Consider the following 22812-nt stretch of genomic DNA (forward strand, 5'->3'; position numbering starts at 1 on the left):
TGCTGATGAGTCAAGCACCAGATGGTTTGAATTTTTTCTGCCAATTTGGAAATATGAAGGCCTAGATGTAACCTAGATATATCAAAGTCATTTCATGGGGGTTCACCAGTTGAGTGGTACCTATGATGACAGCTGAAGGTGAGGGCAAATGGCATAGCCAGGAATGGTGCTTCAAATTGCTTTTCACCTGGAGTGATGCACACAGGCAGTCACAAGAGTATGTGATGTGCCAAAATCCTAGAGGCAGCAGTGAAGGCAGGAGTAGGCTGGTAGATAATCTTTCACACAGAAGGTCATAAAGTGCTTTGAGTCTGTTGTGGGTGTGGCTGACACAGAGTTCATTTTCCCACAGCAACCCTCACAGCGCTGTGCTTTGCATTGGTAGCTTAGTCTGAAGCTAGAGGCAAAATATAAGGATCAAAATGAGATTTAAACATCAGACGGGGCTCTGTGGCTTGGTAGAAAAAGCACCTCTGGAATGACTGGACAACTGCAAGGTTAAATGTGGCCAGTTGTAGTTAATGGAAGGCAAAGATTTGAGTATTCATATAGATTATAGATAGAGCAAGTAGGGAGGACATCATATGATAAAGAAGACAGACATGAACTAATTGTGGAGTTTGAGAAGAAGCTAGTGAAAGTAAAAAGAGTATTAAAACTGATTAAACTTAGCCTACATTACTTTGAAGAGGAGACTTAGGTATCAAAACACTTAAATGCTTTTTCAAACAAGTACCTGCAACACTGGATGCTTTCACTTAGTAGGTAATAGTGTAACCAACTGGTGCCAGAGTTATAACACTAAGGAAGATGTGCATGGAAGACACCAACAAGCAACAGGCTGACTTTGTGGTTTAGATGTAATTGACTGACTGTAGAGTCCATGGGTGAAGTCTATAGATTTACACCCTGCTGGAGAGGCCAAGAGAGGACGTGATAATGAATGAATGACTGTTGGAGCAATTTATTGTAGACAGAACAAGAATCATCTTCAACTGAAATGAGAAAGGTCTGATTTAAGTGAGGATACAAAGCACGTGATGAGTGGGTCAGAGGCAGCAACTTCCAGAGTGAGATATGAAGACAGGCCAGGGCAATTAGTTAATGATACAAGGTTATTAACACAAGGTTATAACCTATAAGCTAATAACACAGGGTCCTTCATCCTTTAGAAAACATCTCCATTGTAGCTGTCTGCCTGGACAGGGTCCCCCAGAGCTCAGCAGCATTCCCCACACTGGCAGGAACCTATCCAGTCACAGTTTGTGCAAACATGAGCTTAAAATTGCAGAGCAGTTAAAGCAGAAAGGGCAAAGTGACAATAATATAAAATATAGTGGATTTATCTTCAAGTATTTCTTACAGTAATTAAAATTTAAAGAATAAAGTATGAGTCATTTATTTGCTACCAAGACCTGAAGATCACAAGCTGACAATGAATACAGTTGTGGCTGTTAATTACTGCTTAAAATAGACAAAAAGATTAGAGCCACAAACTATACCAAGTATAATTCTTTATTTAGTAATTTAATATTCCTCCCTTTTCATTTCAATGCATTTTTATATGTCTGACCTTCTGTAGACTCCTCATTTTGTTCTCCAGTTGAAAGAGCAAAGCTGGTTAATTCCTGGTGACATTTTGTAGCCATGTAGAGGCTGAAACACCTTTTTACACTTGGACTTGTTTATAAATCTGAATTTAGTGGATATCTCCCTAGCCACATAAGCCTGTAGGCTGGGTGATGTTCCTAAAATGAGAGCCTGTTCCTTCCTAGGGGCTCATTGAGTGGAGTTCATCCTGCTCTCAAGGGCCCAGAGGACAGTGAAAAGCACCCTGTAATGATTTTAGCCATGGGAAACAGCTGGACCACTCCCTGTCTTCTTCATGTGTCTTCTACTCTCCCAGTCTACCACTGACTCACAGGACTGTGAATGTGGCACAACCAAATCCTTCAGATTCAATGGCACAGGGAGTCTTTGTGTTACAGACGAATCAGGTTTTGCCTGGACTTTGCTGTAAGGCAGGAAGCTCAGAATCACAGCCTTCCAGCACATAGAAATTCCATTATAAAGTAATGATTCTGCCTTGAAACAGGGACTGGTGCTCCCTGACAATTATTAGACACCAAAACCAGGGGAGGATGCTTGGAGCCATCCAGAAATGCTCTTCAAAAAGTTAGCAAAAAAAAAAAAAAATAAACCTTAAAAGCTTGTAAAGGAGCCACAGGGAATCACAGCTGCCACTTAAATTATATTAAAGGGCAATAAATTGAAACCAGTAAAAAAGAAATGTGTCCTTACAGGGTGCACTGTCAGCTTATGAAATTCACTGTAGCGGGAGGTCAGTGAAAGAAAGTCCATAGTTTGTTTTTTCCCAAAGCACTTTTTGGATCACTACCATGATGCTTCCAGTGCCGAGAGAAAAGGCTAATCAAACTTCATACTCCAAGGCACAAACTGTCTGTGGGGGTCAGGAGAGAACGTCACCCTCAGAGACAGTGTATTAAGCATATTCTGCATTTTCCCTCTTGACCTTCGAAGGAGGGTAAGGATCTCTGCAGAATTGTTATATAACCTCCAAAGGCAAATTCTGCACAAATGCCTCTGAATTCCTTGCTCCTGGAGGGGGGGATTCTCCTCTGGCAGATTTCAATGCCTCCAAAAGCATAATTTCAGGTCTGAAAAATGTATTTAAGCATTAGCATTGATGAATGATGCAACATAAAGGTGCAGCAGCACTCTTGAGCCTCAAAGACAGTCGTGGGAGAAGCTGAAACAGACACAATTTATTGGCAGATAAGAGAGCTGAGCTCCCACCCACACCTTAGTACAACACCCCAGGTGGAAGACAAAGGCAGACTCATCTCTGCATGAGCCCCAGCTTTGGGAAGCGTGGGAAGGGAGACATCCTCTTACCAGTTTTTCTCTGAGGAGCATTAGTAAATCCCACAGAAGGCCTTCCATAATTATTCATAAAGCCCCTCATGCACTGCTTAAATACAAGGATGCTGGCTAATCAAGCAGCATCCCCTGCCACATCCCAGGCAAGACCATCCCCTTTCACTCCTGCTGAAGCAAGACCATCCTCTTTGATTCTTGCTGCTATTCATGCTCCCATAAGGTGAAAAGTTAAAACTGTTGTACCTGCTGTGCCCTTCCACCACCACAACCACCTGTTTTCCTTTCCCAGTTCCATCAGCGTGTGGGTAATGATTGGTCCACGATGTTTAAAAGAAGCCAGATGTAGGTTCTACATCTGCTTCTCTGAGTTAAGACATGGCTATCAGTTGTCCAATAAATTCTGGGTATATCACATTCATTCATGAAGTCAAACTGGCTCTCAGGCCCCAGGTCTTACCTCCTCCATGGCTGGATGAGATGATGTGGCACGAGGTGTAGTCAAACACTTGAATGTGATTCATATGTGGGCCTCTTATCTCTTTCAGAAAAGAAAGTTTTTCACAGTGAGAAAGCTGAGTGGCAGAGCAATTCTGAGCACCAACCTTGCAAATGTTCACAATGCATCTGCTGAATTCACTGCCAGGTCTGTATGGGCTTTAAAGGCTGCAGGATAAGGGTCTTTGTTTCTTTGTCTCGACTGTCCAAGCAGTACCTCTATTTCAGCCACCAAACAGTTGATGTAGTCACAGTCACATATCAGTGACTTTACAGGTTGCTAATTTCTGAGGGCTCCTCTCCATTCACTTCTGTGGCATACGGATTTTTCCTATGTTTGTAACACACAGGAGAGAAAAACTAAAATTCCTTTGTTCTCCCTTTCATCCCTATGCTGAAAGGCCATGCTTCCCAGACCAACCACCCTGAGCTCAGCCTTAAGGACAGGTAAGAGGTGGTCATCTCCCTCCCAGAGCTTGCCTTAGAATGAAAGGAATCTTAATTCCAGCATTGGAAATTAAGAAGATTTTGCTATTAGCTCTCATGTTAATAATTTAGGAGATACATGCCAAATCACTGTGTTCTCTCAATTCTCCCCGAACATAGCTGCAAACTGCATTAGGTGTTAGAGTGAATGGATATATTTCAGACGAAATATTTGTACTGAATTATTAGAGTAGTCTGTATTACAAAATTACTAATAAACATTGCTTCTGGCTCAATTTAGCCTGAACTCAGTGAACCTAGCCAGTGGTGAGAAATCAAAAACTCTGAAATACCTGATGAATGAATTTAACTAATCAAGAAGCCCTGCAGGAAGTAGATGCCAGGATTAATGAGCCAGTGGTTACACCATGCCATGCTGTTTTTTCTTCACATAAATGCCCTCAGATGAGATTACCTTTGTCATGAAAAGGAGAAAAGGAAGGTTACATACTTTCAACTGACAGGTTAACTGCCATTCCTCCATTACTGCAAGATACATTTTCATGTGCAGAGATTTTTATTCCAAAAAATGAAAATTTAAATACCACAACACAAATTAAACCACATTTTCATTTCTAAGAGCAGGGATCATTACTGCCAGTACAATACTGTAATCCATGCTGCAATGTTGCCTGTTCCCTTGCCTTGCACAAACTTTCTTCCCTTATTAGTAATTGCTCAGTGATTGCAGTCTCCAGCAGCGGGTAAGAGCAGATTCTGCCTTCCATGGGGGATTAAGCGGAGGAAGAGAAGAGAGAGAGAGTGTCAAAGCATTTCATCAAGAGAGCAAATGAAAGGTTCAGTGACATTATCTTTATGTATATTCCTTAGACATTAGGGGTGATGTTGTGTTTAGAGGAAAGTAGAATTACATGAATATGTGCCGAACGTGGAAATGAATCCATACATAAGAACATAAATCTCAGTCTACTTACACACTGGGTGGAACAGCTTAAGGCTAAAATGCACCTCAACATAAGCAAATAAGCCCAGCTTGTAACAGCTCCAGTGCCTGGTGTTATCTACTTAGTCAGTAATAGGCTAATTGTTATTCAGCATAACTATTCCCTCTCAATTTATATGGAATTCACTCATTTATTTTGATCACTTTACGTGAATGAAGCAAAGCTGTTCCTGTTGTTAGATAGAACCGGTTCATGCTGTTTAATTTTTATCTTTTAACATCAGCAAGATTGGGGCTTTATTGTAAAATAATTCTAAGCATGGAGCATATGTGGAAGGAAGCCTGTGGTCTCCTTCCTCCCACCCATGTTAAACACACAAGAACATCAGCTTAGATGTTTTCTGCTGCAAAGCTTCATCGGGTGCTAAGGGTACATATAATTTCAAAAATCTCCAGGACTCAGAACACAAGGATCTATTGCTATGGAAACAAATCAAATTTGTATCAAAGTTGTGTAGGATCAAAAAATCTTTGCTCATAACCAGGGCTACAGCTGTGTTAGAACAGGGAGGAAATGATGGATGTTTTAGGAGCGAGCATTAAGCTGAAGGACCTTTGTAAGGCCCCTTTCACAGAGCTGCAATGTTCAGTGTCAAGAGTTGGATCTTACAGGTTGTGTCTCAATCCCCTGCCCCCAGTCAGAGAGAGCATTTTTCTCCACCATTAAAAAGCACATATTTTTTTAAGATCTTCCATACCACACTTTACGACAGTCCTACATCATAAAGCTGTCTTGCTTATAGCAATATAAAGCAGCTGTAAAAATTATGTGCTTGTAAACAACCTTCCATACATTTGGAAGAAGTAGAGTGAGATTTGCACTCTTCTGCATGGAAGTGGAGAGACCTTTCACCCTCCTGGCAGGCCACACTACGGGGAAGGGAACACTGTAGGACTGGGAAGGCCAAGGGACATCCCAGCTGGTGGCTGCTCCCCTTGGCCCAGGCAGGATCACCTGTTGGATAGGGATAGGGAAGCTGGAGGTGCTCTAGACAGCTCTGCTCTTTAAGCACCCTGTGTGCCCACGTCTGTGATGGCTGAACTAAACTGATCACAGACTTCAATCTCAGAGCCAAATCTGGGTGCAGAGGGGCAGCTGCTCTGCCCAAGGCTGGATAAGGGGCTGGAAGGAGAGACAGAACACTGTGACTATTTCTCCCAAGCGCTGCTGTGGCACGGATTGTGGTATGGGACCTGTGTTGCCTGTCCTAGACTACCTCAGGTGGAGCATCCTGGGTTATTTCAGCATCTGCAGGAACAGACTCCTGCAGAAGGGCGTAGGGCTGTTTCCTCAGGTGACTCCCAGAGGACTCACTTGTGGTCTGGATCACAAATAATTTATTCTGCTTTTATTTCTCTTTTAAATTAGATATGCATATGTAATATGCACTTTGGAGCGGGCAAGGACCCTTCTGCGGGTGCCTGTGGAGTCGGGCACTCTCAGGTGTGTAATTAAGAGGTGTGTAATTGACGTACAAGGAGAAGAGATCCCAGTGTATTGCATAAAAGGCAAGGGCGAGAGGGAAGAAGAAAAAAAGAAGCCCAAACCTGGCTGTATGATGCTTGGCAATGTACCGCGTTTCTTTTTCCCACCAAATCAAAGTTTGCAGAGGAGTAAAAGTGAGCGTTCTCTCTTCCATGGGGCTCTCTCTGCCAGCAGCCGTGCCCTCGTTTCACATTCCAAAAGAACGATTCGTCCTTTCAGTGCCTACCTGCCCTGGCCTCCCGCTGACCCACCCTCCTCCATCCCTTGCCCCTGCCCTGCTCCACCACAGAACTACTTGTTACTCGCAGTTTAAAGGCCAACCACGCAGAAAGATTAACAAAAGTTTATTAATCATGAAGTATTAAAATTGTGACAAGTGAAAGGCATCAATGCAAAGTTAAGCAAGCAAACTATCCCCAAACTTGTGACAAAGGACTCAGTGAATACCACAGAAGGAAGTCCTTTTTTTTTTTTTTGCCTGCAGTTGAAGACACCTCTCATATCTCACACGCCACATCAAAATCTATAATTCTTCATATCACATACTGAAAATGATTTTATTTATCCATTCACATTAACTTGATATAAACGTGTCCGGAAAAGTCAAGTAATATGTTTTATATTAGCTCAAACATTTATTAAGTAACCCAAAATTCAATAAATAAGCACAGACAATAAGTTAAAACATATCACGAATCGACCAGTATGTAACAAGAATGCTTTATCTACACAAAACATCCTATTTCACATCGTTTGTTCATTCCTCCAGCGGCCCTGCCCTGCGGCGGGGTGACCGGCACATGCAGGCGGGCGGACCGCGGGGCCGAGCCGGGCCGGGCCGAGCCGGGCCAGGCGGGGCGGGGGGCGCGGCGGCGCCTCCGCCGGCGCTGCGGAGGGACAATAGCAGCAGGAACGTAAATAAATGCGTAAATAAAGGTAGGGAGGATCGGCAACTCAACTGTCACGAAATCAAAGATCCGAAAAAGGGAAGCGCTCTTGCGCGCTTTTTTCTTCCCCCTTTTATCCCCTTTGTTTTTTTACAAAAAGAAGCTTTTAATTTTTTTTCCTTTTTTTTTTCCTCCCCCCATCACATTCGCTGTCGCTCATCAATGCTTAATCAAAACAGATCTGATTCTCTCTGGGGTCTCTGTGCCTTTTCGCCAGCCCGCCCGGCCGCCCCACGACGGCGCCCTCGCAGCGGCAGGTCGCCGCTCCTAAATAAACCATAAAAATTATGAGAACGGAAACAAAAAAATGCGTTTGTTTGCAAAGCCAAAGCCGGACGGGCAGACGGCGGGAGAGCCGGGCGGTGGTGACGGAGGGAGGCAGAGCCGGGCTCGGGGCGGCCGCGGGTGCTCGGGGCACAGGGGTGCGCGGGTGATGCGCGGGGGCACGGGGCGAGGGGGCCTGGGGAGGATCGGGGATGTTTCTCGGCCCACAAACCAGTCTGTTGGTGTCTGATTTCAGATCCTGAGTCGACTCCCTGGCAAGTCGGGTGGGGGAAGGCGGGGGCGCGGGGCGAGGCGGGGGCGCGGGGCGAGGCGGCGGCGCGGGGCGAGGCGGGGGCGGCGGCGGGGGCGGCGCGGGGCGAGGCGCCGTCCATTAGGTGAAACTCATGGAGACTGTGTGCTCTAGTGCTTTGCGGCGGAGGGAGGCGATGCTGGTTCCTCGCCACACGTCGCTGCTGTCCGGGGAGCTGCAGAGCTGGGGCGAGCCCGTCACGTTGCTGGGGCCGGGCAGGGAGGCGGGCACCATGCCGGGGAAGGCGGGCTGGTAGAGGTGGGACTGCAGCCCGGCGCCGTTGGAGCCCGCCAGGCTGTTGGAGAGGCCCATGGAGTTGGGCGGCGGGCCGGCCGCCAGGCTGCACTGGGACAGGGACTGCGCCATGGCCTGCTGGCGGCCCAGCGCCGGCGGCAGCGGCAGCTGCGACACGCCGGGCATGGCGGCAGCGGCCCAGCGGGTGTCGTTGGCGTGGAAGGAGCACAGGCTGTCCCCCATGGCGGCGGCGGCGGCGGCGGCGGCCGACGGGAACTGTGGCAGCCCCGGCGTGGGCAGCAGCGTGCCCGGGGCGCGGAACACGTTTGTGGTCTTCTTGCGTTTCTTCCACTTGGCGCGGCGGTTCTGGAACCAAACCTGCGGGCGGCGGGCAGCGACACGCTCCGTTAGCCACCGCCGGCCACCCCCTCCCGCCGCCGGGACCCCCGCCCCGGCTCCCGCTGCCCCCACGAGCCTCGCCCGCACCTGCGGCCCCACGCGAGTCACTGTCAGCCTGGAGAAACCGCTGAAACTTTTTTATAACGAAAGCGATCGATTTGTCCGTCCTGGGTGGGAGGCTCCAGGAGAGGAGCCTGGCCTCCCCATGGGGTAAAAAAAAAAATAATAATAAAAAAAATCCAAAGCAAAACTAAACAAAACCAAAACCAAACAAAAAACCACCCAAACCCCCACCACCACCAACAAGCAGCCTACGGCCCTGGCCCTTGCGTGGATGCGCTCCTGAGCCGCCACCGGAGCGCCCTGCCCCCGGGGGCCCGGCCCGGAAACCCTGGCGCCAAACCGCCCGCATCTGTGTTTAAAAAAACCCCAAAACACAACAAAACCAAACCGACAATAACAAAACCAGGGGTGGTTTAGGAGAGTGGGTGCCCGTGGTGGCAGCGTGGCAGAGATGGCTCGGTAGGACCTTCCCACACCGCGGCCGAAAGGGACCGAGACAGCCATAAAACCGGGAGAAAGCACTTCCACCCGAAATCCCAGGGAGTGCAGTGCCCCGGTCTGCCGGATTCCACCGCCTCAGGATCCACAGGGGGGCTGAGAAAGGCGGACACCCATTAGCGGGAACGAACGGCCATGAGGGAGCTAAATATTATATGAATAATAATAAAAAAAAAACCGCGTTCAATTATGTTTTAGGGTTAATAGTCAAATTGCGGCTACAAAATCTTTTTATGTTTCATGGTTTGCCAGTGGTGTAAAGAATCTCCATCAGGTCTGATCGCCTAAGTTCATAGCTACGCTGCATATGCTTTTGAAATGTGAATGTTTCCAGTTGAAAACTGGTGCATGACAGATTAAAATGCAGGGAAAACCTGGGGGAGATTTTGAAAATGCACACATGACAACTCTAGAAATATATTAACCATGAGCATTTGGCAACATTGAACTCCTTTAAAAATGCTACTAGCCCCTGAAAATTATTAATACAACAGTGAGAATCTAATGGAGGTTGGAATCTAAAAACCTACCTTGATGATATCTGCTGTTACAGTAATATAGACATACTGTAAATGTATTTTAAAATATATAGCCCATTTAATTCCCCAGCTATAAACGGGTGAGAGAGTGAAAGCGATAGAAAGGGAGACAATATCACTTTTGTTTTTCTTCTCTTTTTTAATTTTTTTTTTTCAGAAGCCGAAGCTTTATGAAGATCTCATTGGAATCCAGCAGATGATTAATGTGAAGATTTGGTAGGAAATCTGGAGAGCTGTATTAAAGCTCAGATCTCAGGTTCATTTCGATCAGCCAGCCGTGAACTCTGGGCCGAATTCATTACACTTTAATAGTGCTGGGAGAGGAAGAAAATGCAATTTCTCATTCCATTAGAAAACTAGAAAATACTCTCAGCTTGTCCCCTATTAAGATGTGGCAGGTGACGGGACCATTGTGGGGGACACGGTCAATGGAATTACAGCACATTATTTTTGTTCATATAAAATATTGGAAGGCAAGCCTGACTGTGCAGAAGTTATTTCACTGATTTAGTTTTTATGTAAATAAAATATTGAAAGTTAATTAATCCGTGCTAGAGACTAATGATTATGCTTATTATATTGCATTTGATCACGTAATTTGCATGATTCTCGCATTGCTGCTTAATAAGCCATTCCAGGTTATAAATAATTCTGAAATTGGTTTCTAATAATGGCATGCTATAAAAAGAATCGTTTTATTACAGCAGCTTGAGAAGCGGAGCAATATCAGATGTGGAATTGGACTCCCGTTTAAGCATCAGCCAGTTTAATAATTATTTAAATGTATCATATACATTAAATACAGATCTAAAATGAGGAAAGTGGTGATTTATCCTAGCATCTAAAACCCTTGAAAACATATACAGCCGCTATAAATTAAGTATTTGGAGCATTCCTTAATCAATGTGGAGCCCATGTACTGAAAGGAATGCGTAGGCTATCTGTTAACTATAAAGCAAACTGTAAAGTACTCGTTTAAGAACATAAACTAATGATTACTTAATTTAAATTTGATCAAGGACCAGTGATACATCGGATTGTGAAGTAAATATATTAAATTTTTTTCCTTAGATTACATAATGTTAATCATTTTGAAGTGTTAATTAAGAAGGTTATGTTGATCTGATTACTTTTTAAATTACAGAACATTATTGTAAAAAAAAAATTTTAATTGACACTCTATTAAACTGTTTTTATCAGCAGTCTCGAGCTATTAGCATGGGTTTAAGATTATGCCAAGGCCATTAAAACACTTTGTCTTTCTTCCTACGAATTTCTTTGATGTGCTGTTAGAAAATAACTATTTCCATTTTATATTTTACTTCATTTACCACACTCCTAATATTGAAATTGGTATCATTAACCTTTGGGAAACCCAATAAAGTTTAATAGACCTCGTTTTCTTTTTTTCATAGAGTCAGTTGTCCAATTATATTTTATTTGTGAATCTAATTTCTTTTTTAATTTAAACTAATTATGGTTCTGTGTAGGCTGAGTCAAATTGTTTTACTTTTTAAAAGCAGACGTGCTTTTTCTGTCACATTCCAGAACGGAATCTATTTTCCTTCATAAAACGTTCATTTAGGGATTTCTTTTGACGTGTCTTTATTTAGCCGAGGAGCCTGTGCTTGCCGAGAGGGATTTTGAGCAGTGACTGCGCTATAAGTGCTTCAGCAGCGGCAGTTCCGGTGCACGGCACTTAGCCGGGGTGCGCATCCCACACGCGCTTCTATTGTGCAGGCTTTCATTCCTCGAAATGGACCCGCCTGGAAAGTCGCTAAAATAACCTTACCAAAAAAACAAAAAAAAACAAAAAAAAAACAAAAACAAAAAAAAAAAAAAAAAAAAAAAACAAAAAAAAAAAAAAAAAAAAAAAAAACAAAAAAAAAAACAAACAAACAAACAAAAAAACACACACAAAAAAAAAACCAAAACAAAACAAAACAAAAAAAAAACCTAAAACAAAAAACCCCAAGCTGCATCTGAGCAGTCTATAGCTTTGGACCTTCTCCCCCTTCACCAAATTTAAATTTCGTTTACATTTATTTGGCTAAATGTTTTCCTACTGTTCTGTGTGCATAAGTATATATATGTCTAGGTACGTCTGTGTATATATATATATGTGTGTGTGTGTGTGTGTGTATGTATGTATTTATTTTAGAGAACAAAGTGCGCCCTAGATGTTGAAGTTGCTCACTACCCCCGCCGTCCCCCAGGCATTATAAAAGCCACTATGGGGAAACTCCGAGTCCGAGCACAACCGGCTTTTATCGAAGTTCCTTTTTAGGAACCGATATGCCTTTCCTGGCCCCCCACCTCGGCTCTCAGGGCGGGGGGCTCTGGCGGACGCCTCTTCCCGGCGGTGCCGCGGCCGCGTCGCTGTCAGCACCCCGGACAGCGGCCCTGCCGTGGTCACCGGGCTCCGCTCCGGAGGAAAAGGACTCATTCCCGGGAGGCTCGGCTCAACTCTTAGCGCCGCCGGGCTATTGCGAGGACTGAGACCGTTCTTCTCGGGCTGTCCCTCCCCGGACTCCTTCCAGCCGCGGGTCGGGCCGTGGACCCGAGGGAAGCTCAGCCCGCGACCCTCTGGGGACCACCGCACTGCAGGTGGGTAGGATAGAGGACAAGGGGGACACCCCAAGGTGACACTTCTGCGGAAAGGGGAGCGACGCATGTCTGATTTCAAGGCTTTCTGACCAAACTGTTGCTTTCAGGGGTGCATTATTTACCTCGCCGTCGGGCCGAGGTTTGGGGCACCCACCCCCCTCCCTGTCGTGCCCGGCCTTGCCGCCGGCCGGCCGTGCCGCCGTCGGTATGACCGGAGAAGGGCCGGCAGGCACTGCGCGGGGCGCGGCTTTTCATACCTGCACCCGGGACTCGGTGAGACCGATGCGCAGGGCCAGCTCCTCCCGCATGAAGATGTCCGGGTAGTGAGTCTTGGCGAAGCTCCTCTCCAGCTCGTTGAGCTGCGCCGGCGTGAAGCGAGTGCGGTGCCTCTTCTGCTTCTGCTGACCCTGCTGCTGCCCGGCCTGGCTGGAGTTCTGGCCGGCCTGCTGGCCTTGTTGCTTGTCAGGGTCTTTGGCGCTGACGGCTAGGGAGCTGGGGTTGGATCCCACCGTGGTGATGTCCTCCCCCGGCAGCAGGGTGGTCCCTTCCACGGTGTCCGAGTTGGGAGCCATGTCTCCCGGGTGTCCCCCCGGATCCGAGCTCCCTACGCCCAGCCGACACTTCACTGCCTCCCGGTGTCCCAGCAGCTCGGCCGCGTCTTTCATCCCTGCGGAAGCAAAGGAGCGGCAGTCATTCGGCTGGAGCTGAGCGTGGATTCGTCAGAGCCCGTCTCCAGCGCACGGAACCGGCGAGAGACATCCAGCCACCGCCACCGCCTCCGCCCCGCCGTCCCCCGGCCGGCCGCCCGCCAGACCCGCAGCCCTGCTTGGCTTCACGACTCCCAGAGACCCTGGCCCGGGCAGAGGGGAGAAAACTTTACATCGAGCAGCTCCTCTTCCTGCTGAAATAACCAGCTCCCTTTCCCGACCTCCCCTTGCAAAATCAAGGGAAGGGAAGAGGAGGAGAGCAAGTTTTCACGGGTTCAACTTGGGTTTTCCAGCGGAGCTGGTAAGAGAAAGAGACGGAGAGAAAGAAATAAGGCTCGATCCGCCCTGTTGCGAGGAGCATTACCTCCCCGACAGATGCGCGGGGACCTCGGTCACTCTGTCCGATCTTTCCCCTCTCCTCCCTCCGCTTCTCTAAACAAACTCATTAATAACCACGAATAGATAGATATAGATATTTCTCCTTTTTTTTTTTTTCTTTTTTTTTTTCTTTTTCTTTTTTTTTTTTTTTTTTTAAAGGAGAAGAAGGAAGGAGAAAAGCAAACAGGCGAGGAAGGAAAGGCCACACAGAACTTCGTAAACACCATCGAGCTCATCTGTCCTAAAATAAAAATCATCATAATAATAATGTGTAGGTATGTATATAAAACCGAGGAGAGAAAAATCAAATGATCCACAACTCGCGGTAGATCTACATACTCCGTAGGTCTCACTCTCTTCTTTTTTTTTATGTTAAATCAAATTAAACTTTAATACAGTACAATTACTTTAAAAGGAATTAGCCCATTTAGAACGCATTAAGGTAAAATAAGGAACAAATTGTCAATTTCCTGCCCCGGCTTCCTCCCCGCTCGCCGCAGCCGCCGGTGCAGCCGCCGCGGGGCGGGGGGGTGCCGGGGGAAACTCACCGAGACGGGCGTCCAGGAGGTCGGCGTGAGACAGCATCGCGCACCGCTCCAGGGCGAAGGCTGTTCCCCCCCAAATTTTAGCGGCCTTAAGTTATTTAAAATAGATATAAGATATGAGATATATATATATATGTATATATATATATATAGATCGTCTAAATGAAAGAAAATTCGGTGTGTGGTTAAAAAGGGGGTCTCTTGCATTATAATGTCCTTTAGAGAGACGGGGAGGTGCTTAACACTTCAATGAACCCGTGAGCAGCTCGGCGCGGGGACCAATCAGGAGGGCAGCCTGCAAATGTCAGCGCCCGGAGCGCCCCGCTCCGCCCGCCCGCCGCCCGCCCGCTGCCGCCGCCCCGGCCTCCCGCCGCCCCGGCCCGGCCCGGCCCGCGCCGCGCTCCCTTACCCCGCTCCGCTCGCCTCGGCCGCCCGCCTCTCTCCTTCTCTCCTTCTCTTCCAAACGCACGTTTGCCACACTCGTCCGCTCCGGGTCGCCCCCCTGATTTATCGGCTTTTATTGTTTTCAATGCCTCCTGGGGAGCGCACCCTCTCGCCCGGCCCGATCGGCCTCCCGAGGGTCTGGCAAGCTCAGAGCTCACCGAGGGATGCGAGCGGGGGAGACGGGCGGCGCGGGGCCGGGCAGCCCCGGGGAACCGGGAGCGGCAGGGGAAAAACTGCGGCCAGGCTCTCAGACCACACGAGCCCCGACGGCTGCCGGGCGTCGAGGAGAGAAAAACTTGCCCGAGTTCCCGCAGCGGGGGCTCGCCCGGCCCCCGGGGCTGCCCGCCACCTCGGTCTGGCCCCGCTCGGTGCCCAGGCGGAGCGCAGCGAGGAGCAAGGGAGCCCAAGCACCATGCATCCCGGCCGCCCGGGGAGCTCTGCCTCCCTGCCCGGGATTTAAACGCCCTATTTTTCGGCTAAAGTTTCCAAGTTCGGCTAGCCTACAAACTCAACTTAAAGCAGTAAATAAAGTTAAATGCTTTTTATTTTCCTCTTGAATATGTTAAACTACTTGAACAATTTAAAGTGCTTTGCAGAAGTGAAGCGAACCATTTCTAATGTTCTGATTTTTCAAAGCCAGCCAACAACAAAGTTTAGATTAGTAATATATTTCTAACCAGAGTAATTTTCAAGATCATTAGGCATTTATGTAATTAGTGCCAAATCTATAAGCTTTTATTACGATTATTAGAGTAAAATCAGTATAAATTTGTACTAATTTACTACTGTTTAGACTTGGCTGTCAAGCCAAGAGGTTCTTATTGTAAATGATAACTGAGGAAATTAAGTGCAAAATTCTGTACCATTTCTGATCCGCTCCTAAACAATCCGTTTCAATTGTATTTGTAGCAGAACATAATGCCCTTTTAAAGTTATTTGACTTGTATTTTTATTTGCAAAACAAGAAAAATACCCTCTACCCGGGCACAATGAAAACTGATATTTACTACTTCCAACTTGATTAACATTGATTTTTAATTCGAAAGTGATGCAATTAAGATTATTCATTTAGTGCAAATAAAGCTTCCACCAAAAAGCGAGCCCAGTGAAGTCTATGTTAAATAATACGGAGCCAATGGCTTTTTTTTTTTCCCGCCATCCAATTGACTTACACGAAACATTGTAAATACTGCATGCGAACAGATGCAAGAGTGGTTTTGTTTGCAGCTCAGATGTGCAGGGGTTTCGGCAGAGACTGAAGGAGACAAAGGAACCGGCCAACCGATCTCTAGGGCAGTTTTGCTGCCTTTTTTTTTATCCCTCCTCCCAGCTCAGGCTACATTGATTCAATTCAGCTTTCGAGACGTCGGGCTGTTGCGAAGACCCTGGGCGTTCGGGAGCGGCCGCTCGGAGCAGGGAGAGAGACCCACAGCCGGGCCACAATTTAGCCGGAGACAGAGAGAGAAAGAAAGGAGGACGGAGGTGGGGTGGGAGTTTCGGGATTATTCTTTTTCCCCCGGCTGGATGGGTGATTGCGGAGATAGCACATTTGCTGTGCCATTTTTTTTTCTTTTCCTTTGAAAATTATTCTCTGTGTGCAGCTGTAGGGCAGGAGGGGAAAAGCCGGCGGTGGGAATTGCCGGGAGGAGCCCCCCAGCCCGCTGCCGGGAACCGCGAAGCGGAGCCGGCGGAGTCGCTGGGGAGACGGGCAGCCTTTCGCGGCCGCGAGAGCCTGACCCTGCCCGGGCCGGGGTGAGGAGAGCGATCAGGGGCTGGCCGGGGCGTCCGGGGTTCAGTTTTAGCTGTGTGTATTGGCACAGGCTCGAGGTGCCTGCTGTCGGGTCCTGCCGAGCGCGCCGTGGGCAAGGTGGCGAGGCGTGCGTGTGCATCTCCTCCGTGTTGTTGTGTGTTTCAGGTCGATAAATAAATGTGTAATAGTTAATGTGCAGACACATCAGAGTAATAACAATGGGATGAAATCAAGGGATTATCAATCTCTGTTAGTAACTGCTGAATAACAATGTTGCGGTGTGATTGATAGCGTGCTTCATTTTATGACTTTTCTATTGCTCTTGATTTTTATAGCAGTATAAACAAACTAAATCATTTCTTCCAAGACTTCAGATCGCAATCGTCTTAAGGGAAGGGGGGAAATCATAGATGGAAGTCTGTGGGAGAGAAAAGAGCGGACTGGTCTGACACTTACGCGTGTCAAAAAGAAAATGACAGTGGGGCACATGTAAAATACCCTAATCACATTCCTCTTTCGCGCACTCCTGTTTTGTCAAGTGCCCGAATTCACCTGGGCAGCGTCGGAGATGTATTTACCAGGATTTTATTCCCCGTCATCTTTCCATTTTCCCAGTGTAGCCAAAAAACTGCCAGTCAACTCCATTCCCTGTTACAATTTACGGTATTCCCCACATGATCATAGGAACTGAAGTTCCTAACAAGGAAAGGCTTTAGCACAATGGCCAAAAATCTTCAGAGTGACACGAGTGTCTTCAGAAATCACTTCAGAGCAAAGTAAAAGGATTTTCTATGATGGATCCAGTGATTTTTCCTCAATAAATAGGTTTTAGATTGTTACACACACGTAGAACTGGAACAAAGGGCAGTACCAGAAAATATATTGGTTGCCCCTAATAAAATTTATTTAGACAGTTTATTTCTCATAAAAAATAGAGATTGAATTTCGTACAGAAGCGCCTGCCAAGAGGCCAGGCACTGGGAGATCATCTCCCCCCGCGCCTTCCTTTGCCTTTCTTTCCTTTTCCATCCCGTCCCCTCCTTTCCCTGCCCTGCCCGGCGGAGCCCGGCGGGCCCGATCCCGGGGTCCCGATCCCGGGGTCCCGGCCGGGGCCGGCTCTGCCCTCCCCCGAGGGCCCCCGCCCACGCCCACCGATCCGCCCGAGCGAGGGCCGCGGGAGCGGGGCGTGCCGCGTTCGGGACTAATATAACCCTAATTCTCCAGCGCTGTGACCCTGCTAAGAAAGGGTAGAGAACTTTCCAACCCCCAGAGCTCCCCCTCTCCTCTCCCCGCTAAACTCAAGCCCTGATTCAATGAGGCCGTAATATAAACAAGTGTATTTAACCAATTCTGCTCTGATTTAGAAACAGAACCTTCTTTTATCAGAATAATTATATTTGGAGCGAGAAACACAGTAAAATAAGGTTAAACTGCTAAAGTCAGCAGGGTGGCTTGGCATAAATGGCTGATAAGATTTGTAATTTGATATTTTATTTATGTATTTCTTGACCATCCATCCAGCTGGCTGCTGTATGCAGAGCACCGTAATTGGTTTTTACACGTAGCAACGCTCACAGCGTTTACCAAAGCAACTTTTGGTTGCTGGCTTGTTCGTGCGGCTTTTTTTTTCCCCTTTATTATTATTTTTTTCTTTTTATTTCCAGACAGTAGTGCTGAAATATCGGATATTATTATTCACATTCGCGCTGTTCAGTGCTGCATTGTAACATTGTTCGCTTTAATGAGAAGCGCCTCCCTCAATAATTAACGACCTCACATTTCCCTATTTTCTTCCTGATGAAAAGAATCAATTTTAATCCATTGTAAATTACACCTATGCTTTTGAGTGTTATTTGCTTACTTTTCCACATCGACATACCCTAAGCACAAATGACAAATCAAACTATATCCTTTCGTTAGGGGTAATTTGAAGTTAAGAAATGGAAAAGCATAAACACGTGTTTTCATTTCAATCAACCCTCTCGAAAATATGACTTCTTTGGAAACGAAGGACAAGGCTGCCAGCAGCTACAGATCCCAATTTATACATTCTAGTCAGAGCTAAACGTGACGATCATCGCCGCTTTACGACATTATGCTGCATGCAGCGTTTTGTCGCCGCTATAAATACACTTCTTTGAAAGCAACTTTATGAAGTTTAAAGGCACCCGAGGCAAGAACGGTCGCAGGCTGGCCAGACACGAAGCCGTCAGGTGTCCCGAAAACAGCCTCCCCTAAGGTCGGCGGGGAGAGTTCGGGCCACCAGACACCTCTTCCTCCAACACAGTTAAGAACAGCATTTTCCCAATTTTTTATTCATGTAAATATCTGCACCGGGCTGCGGCGGAGCCAAAGGCAGCGCCTACGGCTGTCTCCTCGAGGGCAGGCTGCGGGCAATCTCCCGACGGCGAAGCGGTTACTTTGGATTGAAAGGATGCCTTCTATCAATTAATTTTAATCAGAGCGATGACAACCAGTCTTTTATGGGGAAAAAGCTATTTTAATATACAGGAATGCCTGACACCCCTTGCCCGTTCTCAGCCGACCAGATGCAAACTCTTTACACACAAAAGTCACCTCCCCCTCGCCATCCAGCTTCGTACGCACGCATGCATTATGTATGTATAGGCTTTTGACACAATATTAAGTTCATAAACCTAAAAATGCGGAGCCCAAGCGTAACGCACTGGGCTGTAGCTTTTGCAGCCGGACAGGAATCATTTGGGCTGCCCCAAAAGGCGAAGGGAACGCTGGTATAATTTTTCAGATTCATCTCTGTTTAGGCAAACAGCACACTTCCGGAGAGACTTTTACGACTGAACCTTGAGGAATTTATTTAACACATACTTTTATTTTTAAAGTCCCCATCCGCCAGATGTAGCAATGACAAAATATACACCAGAGGCTAACGTGGACGGAGTATTTAACTTTCTCCCCTTTTTGAAGGCCACAGTTTTAATCCCTTCAATTGTATGGGTGGTATATAGTAATAAGGAACATACATATTTTGTTTGTATGTGTTAAGTTGGCTGCTTTTCTGATTTCTATTTACTCAAGATAAATAATCATATATCAGTTATTCAGTTAGGTGACAAGTCTAGTAATTGGAATAAAAAGAAAACATCTCATCCTTATCTCTTCCTCTAACTAGATATAGCGCTAATAAGACTGCATCAATCTTATCTGGCAAATAAATAAAATAGACAAACAAACAAATTCGCCTCCAACAAGTTAATGTGGTGTATCTGAGTGGAAAGTAGATATTTTCACGCATTCTGGAGATGAGGAGTGACTTTTAATAAAATCACAAGAAAAACAAATGTAATTCTGTAAGCAATTTCAGAGCTCAGCCATCTCTCTCCCGCGCCGTTACTTAGCATTCTCCAGCCGTCCTAACCTTTTCTTTTAAAAACCAGTTAGTTCCAGAAATATGACTGTCACTCAATCTGGGACCTTTCGATCCACCTTCCTTTATTATTTGGGGGGCAATCCTAGAGGTAATATGGCTTATTTTACAAGGATGATTTTTGTTGACTTTTTTCTTTCCCTCCCTCTCCCTTTCCTTTCCCCTCTTGCCCGAGCGCGGCTAATTCGGGGCGTCTATATTCACTCAATTAGAGAAATCTAAAGAGAAAATCGATCTTCCATCTGCAGAAATGCCAGCTTAACAAATTAGATTCTTGTTTCGTGCAGGTGATTTGGTGACAGTCGGGGAATTAGAAGTAATAAGTTGTTGTGTTTGAGACCACCTCCTCGCCCCCGGCCCTCCGCCCTGCCCCCGGCCGGGCCGCGCCAGGGGAGCGCCGCGCCCGCGCCTCCTCCGCCGGCCGGGCGGGCGAGCCGCCGCCGCCACCGCATCTCCCGCTGTAATTAGTGCTGCTGCCCTCCATGTGGGCTCGATTAAACCGTGATTTAGCCGAAAGAAATATAATTATGGCTGCAAATAAAATAATCAGCATTGAAGAGCGATTTCCTTAATGAGATGGAGCGGTTGCACGTCACGGAGTAAAGGGGTCTCATTAGGAGGTGGTAATGAGGCTTGGGTGAATATTGGGAGTTACACAAAATATCTAAACTGCAGAGAACACCCCGGCGCCGGGCTTGGATTGGGGGTTCCCGCTGCCGGCCGGGCCCAGAGACCCCCGGCCGCTGTCCCCCGCCCTCAGCCCGGCCGTGGGCTCCCCGCGGACGCCGGGCACTCGCGGCCACTGCGCTCTGCCCGCCCGCTGGCAGCGCCCGTGGATGGGCCTTTCGGGCACGGCTAATTTGAAGAGCCGGCAGCGCGGCCATTTTACCGGGAGGAGCGACGGCAACGCCGGCGGCTGCCGCCCGCTGCAGGCCCGTCCGGTGCTCCCGCTAGCCCCGGCCATCGCCGGGAGAGCCGCGCCCGGCCGCCAGGCGGGCAACACGGGGCGAGAACTGCCAGGCCCTGACCGGCCGACCAGCCCGCGCCCCGAGCGGCAGCGCAGGGCCGAGCGGGACAACGTGAATTATTCCCGACACAGGCAATTAGGGAGATGGATCCCGGCTCTCCCAGCACGGGGCGCCGCAGGCGCGAAGCCGCCAAGATGGTGGCGCGGGCGGCCGCCTGCCGCGCATGCGTGGCGCGGGCGGCGGAGTGATGGCGGCGGGGCAGCCGCCGGTGAGGGCGGGGCTCCGTGAGGGGTGGGAGCGGAGCGCCGGCCTTCCCAGAAAAAACACGGAACACGCGCTGCTCTCCCGGCGGAGAGCGCGCCATGGTTCTGCTGTGTGGTGCAAAGACGCGCGTTGTGTTGTTTTCTTCCCTGCCCCCTCCTCCGGCAGCTCTGTGTTCGGTTTTAAATAGTGGAAAATGGGGCGCGTCTTGGTGTTTGGTCATCTTATCAAGAAAAACCGTCTTGCATATGAAATACTAAAATGAAGGCCAGGGTATTTGTCATTCTCTGCTTATGCGCTCAGAAACTTAAGAGATAGAATCTACATTTTGTCCTCATTATCACTGAAAACATATCACTCTTCAGCCTGATGCCTGCACTAGATATAAAGGTCAAGTTTCTTGATGAGGAACAAAATCTGTGTGACATTAGCAAAAAATGCGGCGAGGCTGTGCTTGGCAGCAGGGGAGAGGAGAGCTGCAGGGGCACCGATGGCCCCTGGGCTGAAGACTTGTCCTACTCTTCTACCATGGAGAGATGATTGTTTAGCTTTTTTCTTCTAGGAGAAAACATTTTTCAGTTTTGAATGCTTGGTTCTGTTGGTAGAATTGCCGATAATGTTTAGGAAAAAAAGATCAGGATTATCAGGAGACTCTTGTATTGGTTGTAAAAAGATACATGTTTTCTCAACAAGCACTTTTTGAGGTTTTGTGTTTCACTTTCAGAGCATTTCTACCATTGTTTGTTTAGTCTGTGTTCTCTTTTCTGCACTGAAACAAACTCTTTTGGCTGCAGGTTTCTCTCCTCCTGGCCGGTGGTTTATAGTTCAGTCATGGCTTACAGTGTTTGCAATTACATTCTGCACAAAGAAGCATCTCCGCCTCCTAAAGCTGTCGTGAATGTGGTACAGTTTTCTAATGCTTCAGCTGTAGCAAGGACTTGTACAAACCTCAACCTCAGTCTTGTGGTTTTCTTCACATTTAAAGCTAGCTGTCGCTTCTCAACTAAAAACACCAGCTATCTACAGTAGGTGTTTACTGTAAGCAGAGTGCCACAAGGTAAGCTGAGAGCCAGCATTCAGAATTTTGCATCTATGATTGCTGGGGAAGCTATGGATGGAAAGGATGGAAAACCCATGTTTCTTTATGCTCCGGCTGAGGATAAGGTGGCACATTTTGTAATGGGCAGAAGATACTTTGTGTGTTGGGAGAAACAGTGTGTTTGGGGAACTGCAGTATGGTACAGAAAAGGTATTTTATTTACCTGCAGAACAGTGACCAGATATGAAATTATTAGAGCCCTGAAACCTCCCGTGCCTGACTCTGACTTTAGAGGGAAGGCTCTTGTGCCCATGGTCTTGTGATTGCAGCTGGCCTGACTGCAGGATGGTCGTCGAGGAACAGAGGCTTCCAGTCAGCACAGTGGAGCAATAACATGCCACAGGCATAGTAAGTGTCTCACGAGGTTGATCCTCACCTGGCATTAATGAAGTCTGCTCTAGATGAATTACTTTCAGCCTGGAATAATAGTTATTACTTGGATGGGTAAACTTGTATGGATGTGAACCTGAGAGTCACGGCATGGAAGAGTTTGACATGATAGACACAGAAAGTGCAGAACATGATGGCAGGAGTGCCATCTTGTAAGGCTGGGCTGAAAGTGCCTTTTTCAGTGACTCCAGGAACTCCATCATAATTACTATTTTCACGCTCAGATGGACAATGTGAGAGTGGTTTTCACGTGGGAGGGTTGGCTTTTCTTTTTTAGCACTGGAGCCAAGGGTGGTGTTAGTCATTTCCACTCTTTGAGAGTGAGGAACTAGAGAGAAAGAGTTGTTGGGGTGTCCAAACTGGGGAGAGACCAGAACCCTGTGTGAGCCTTAGTTGCTGGTGATCAGCAAATCAAGTCTTCTTGTGCCATGCTGATCTCTCTGAAGGTTAAAAAAGTTCTGTTTCCTTCTTAAGCCACATCAATTACAGCTAATGAAGCAGTGGAGAGGGTGCAGGAGAGAGTCTGTAAGGGATGGTGACATGCTGGGGAAGGAAACCTCCTTGTAAATGGCCTTCCTTACTTTTGATGGCTCCCAGCTGTCACTGCTCTGCAGTGCTGTCCTCAGAGTGTGCCTGCTTTTTGCTCTGCTGGGAGAAAATTACAGGGGCAG

At 47.4% G+C, this 22812-nt stretch overlaps 1 protein-coding gene across 1 annotated transcript; it reads right to left on the bottom strand.

Moving 5' to 3' along the window:
• Window positions 1–7934: 7934 nt before the first annotated feature.
• Window positions 7935–13863, bottom strand: OTP (orthopedia homeobox). The gene is made up of 3 exons (XM_066182279.1): window positions 13827–13863; window positions 12451–12860; window positions 7935–8465 (listed from the first exon to the last, which is right to left on the bottom strand). Exons 1-3 carry the CDS (start codon window positions 13861–13863, stop codon window positions 7935–7937), a joined length of 978 nt encoding a protein of 325 aa, XP_066038376.1.
• Window positions 13864–22812: the final 8949 nt, after the last annotated feature.

This window comes from Chamaea fasciata, unplaced genomic scaffold, assembly GCF_029207755.1.
Source record: "Chamaea fasciata isolate MVZ Bird 193981 ecotype frontalis unplaced genomic scaffold, bChaFas1.0.hap1 SCAF_4, whole genome shotgun sequence".
In the NCBI taxonomy this organism is placed as follows: domain Eukaryota; kingdom Metazoa; phylum Chordata; class Aves; order Passeriformes; family Sylviidae; genus Chamaea; species Chamaea fasciata.

Bases quoted from the DNA above. Each gene is read 5' to 3' on its own strand.
- OTP (XM_066182279.1), bottom strand. From the start codon at position 13,863: ATGCTGTCTCACGCCGACCTCCTGGACGCCCGTCTCG. The intron at 12,861-13,826 runs GTGAGTTTCCCC...TTGCTTCCGCAG, and splicing joins CCTCCTGGACGCCCGTCTCG to GGATGAAAGACGCGGCCGAG. The intron at 8,466-12,450 runs GTATGAAAAGCC...CGCCGCCCGCAG, and splicing joins TCACCGAGTCCCGGGTGCAG to GTTTGGTTCCAGAACCGCCG.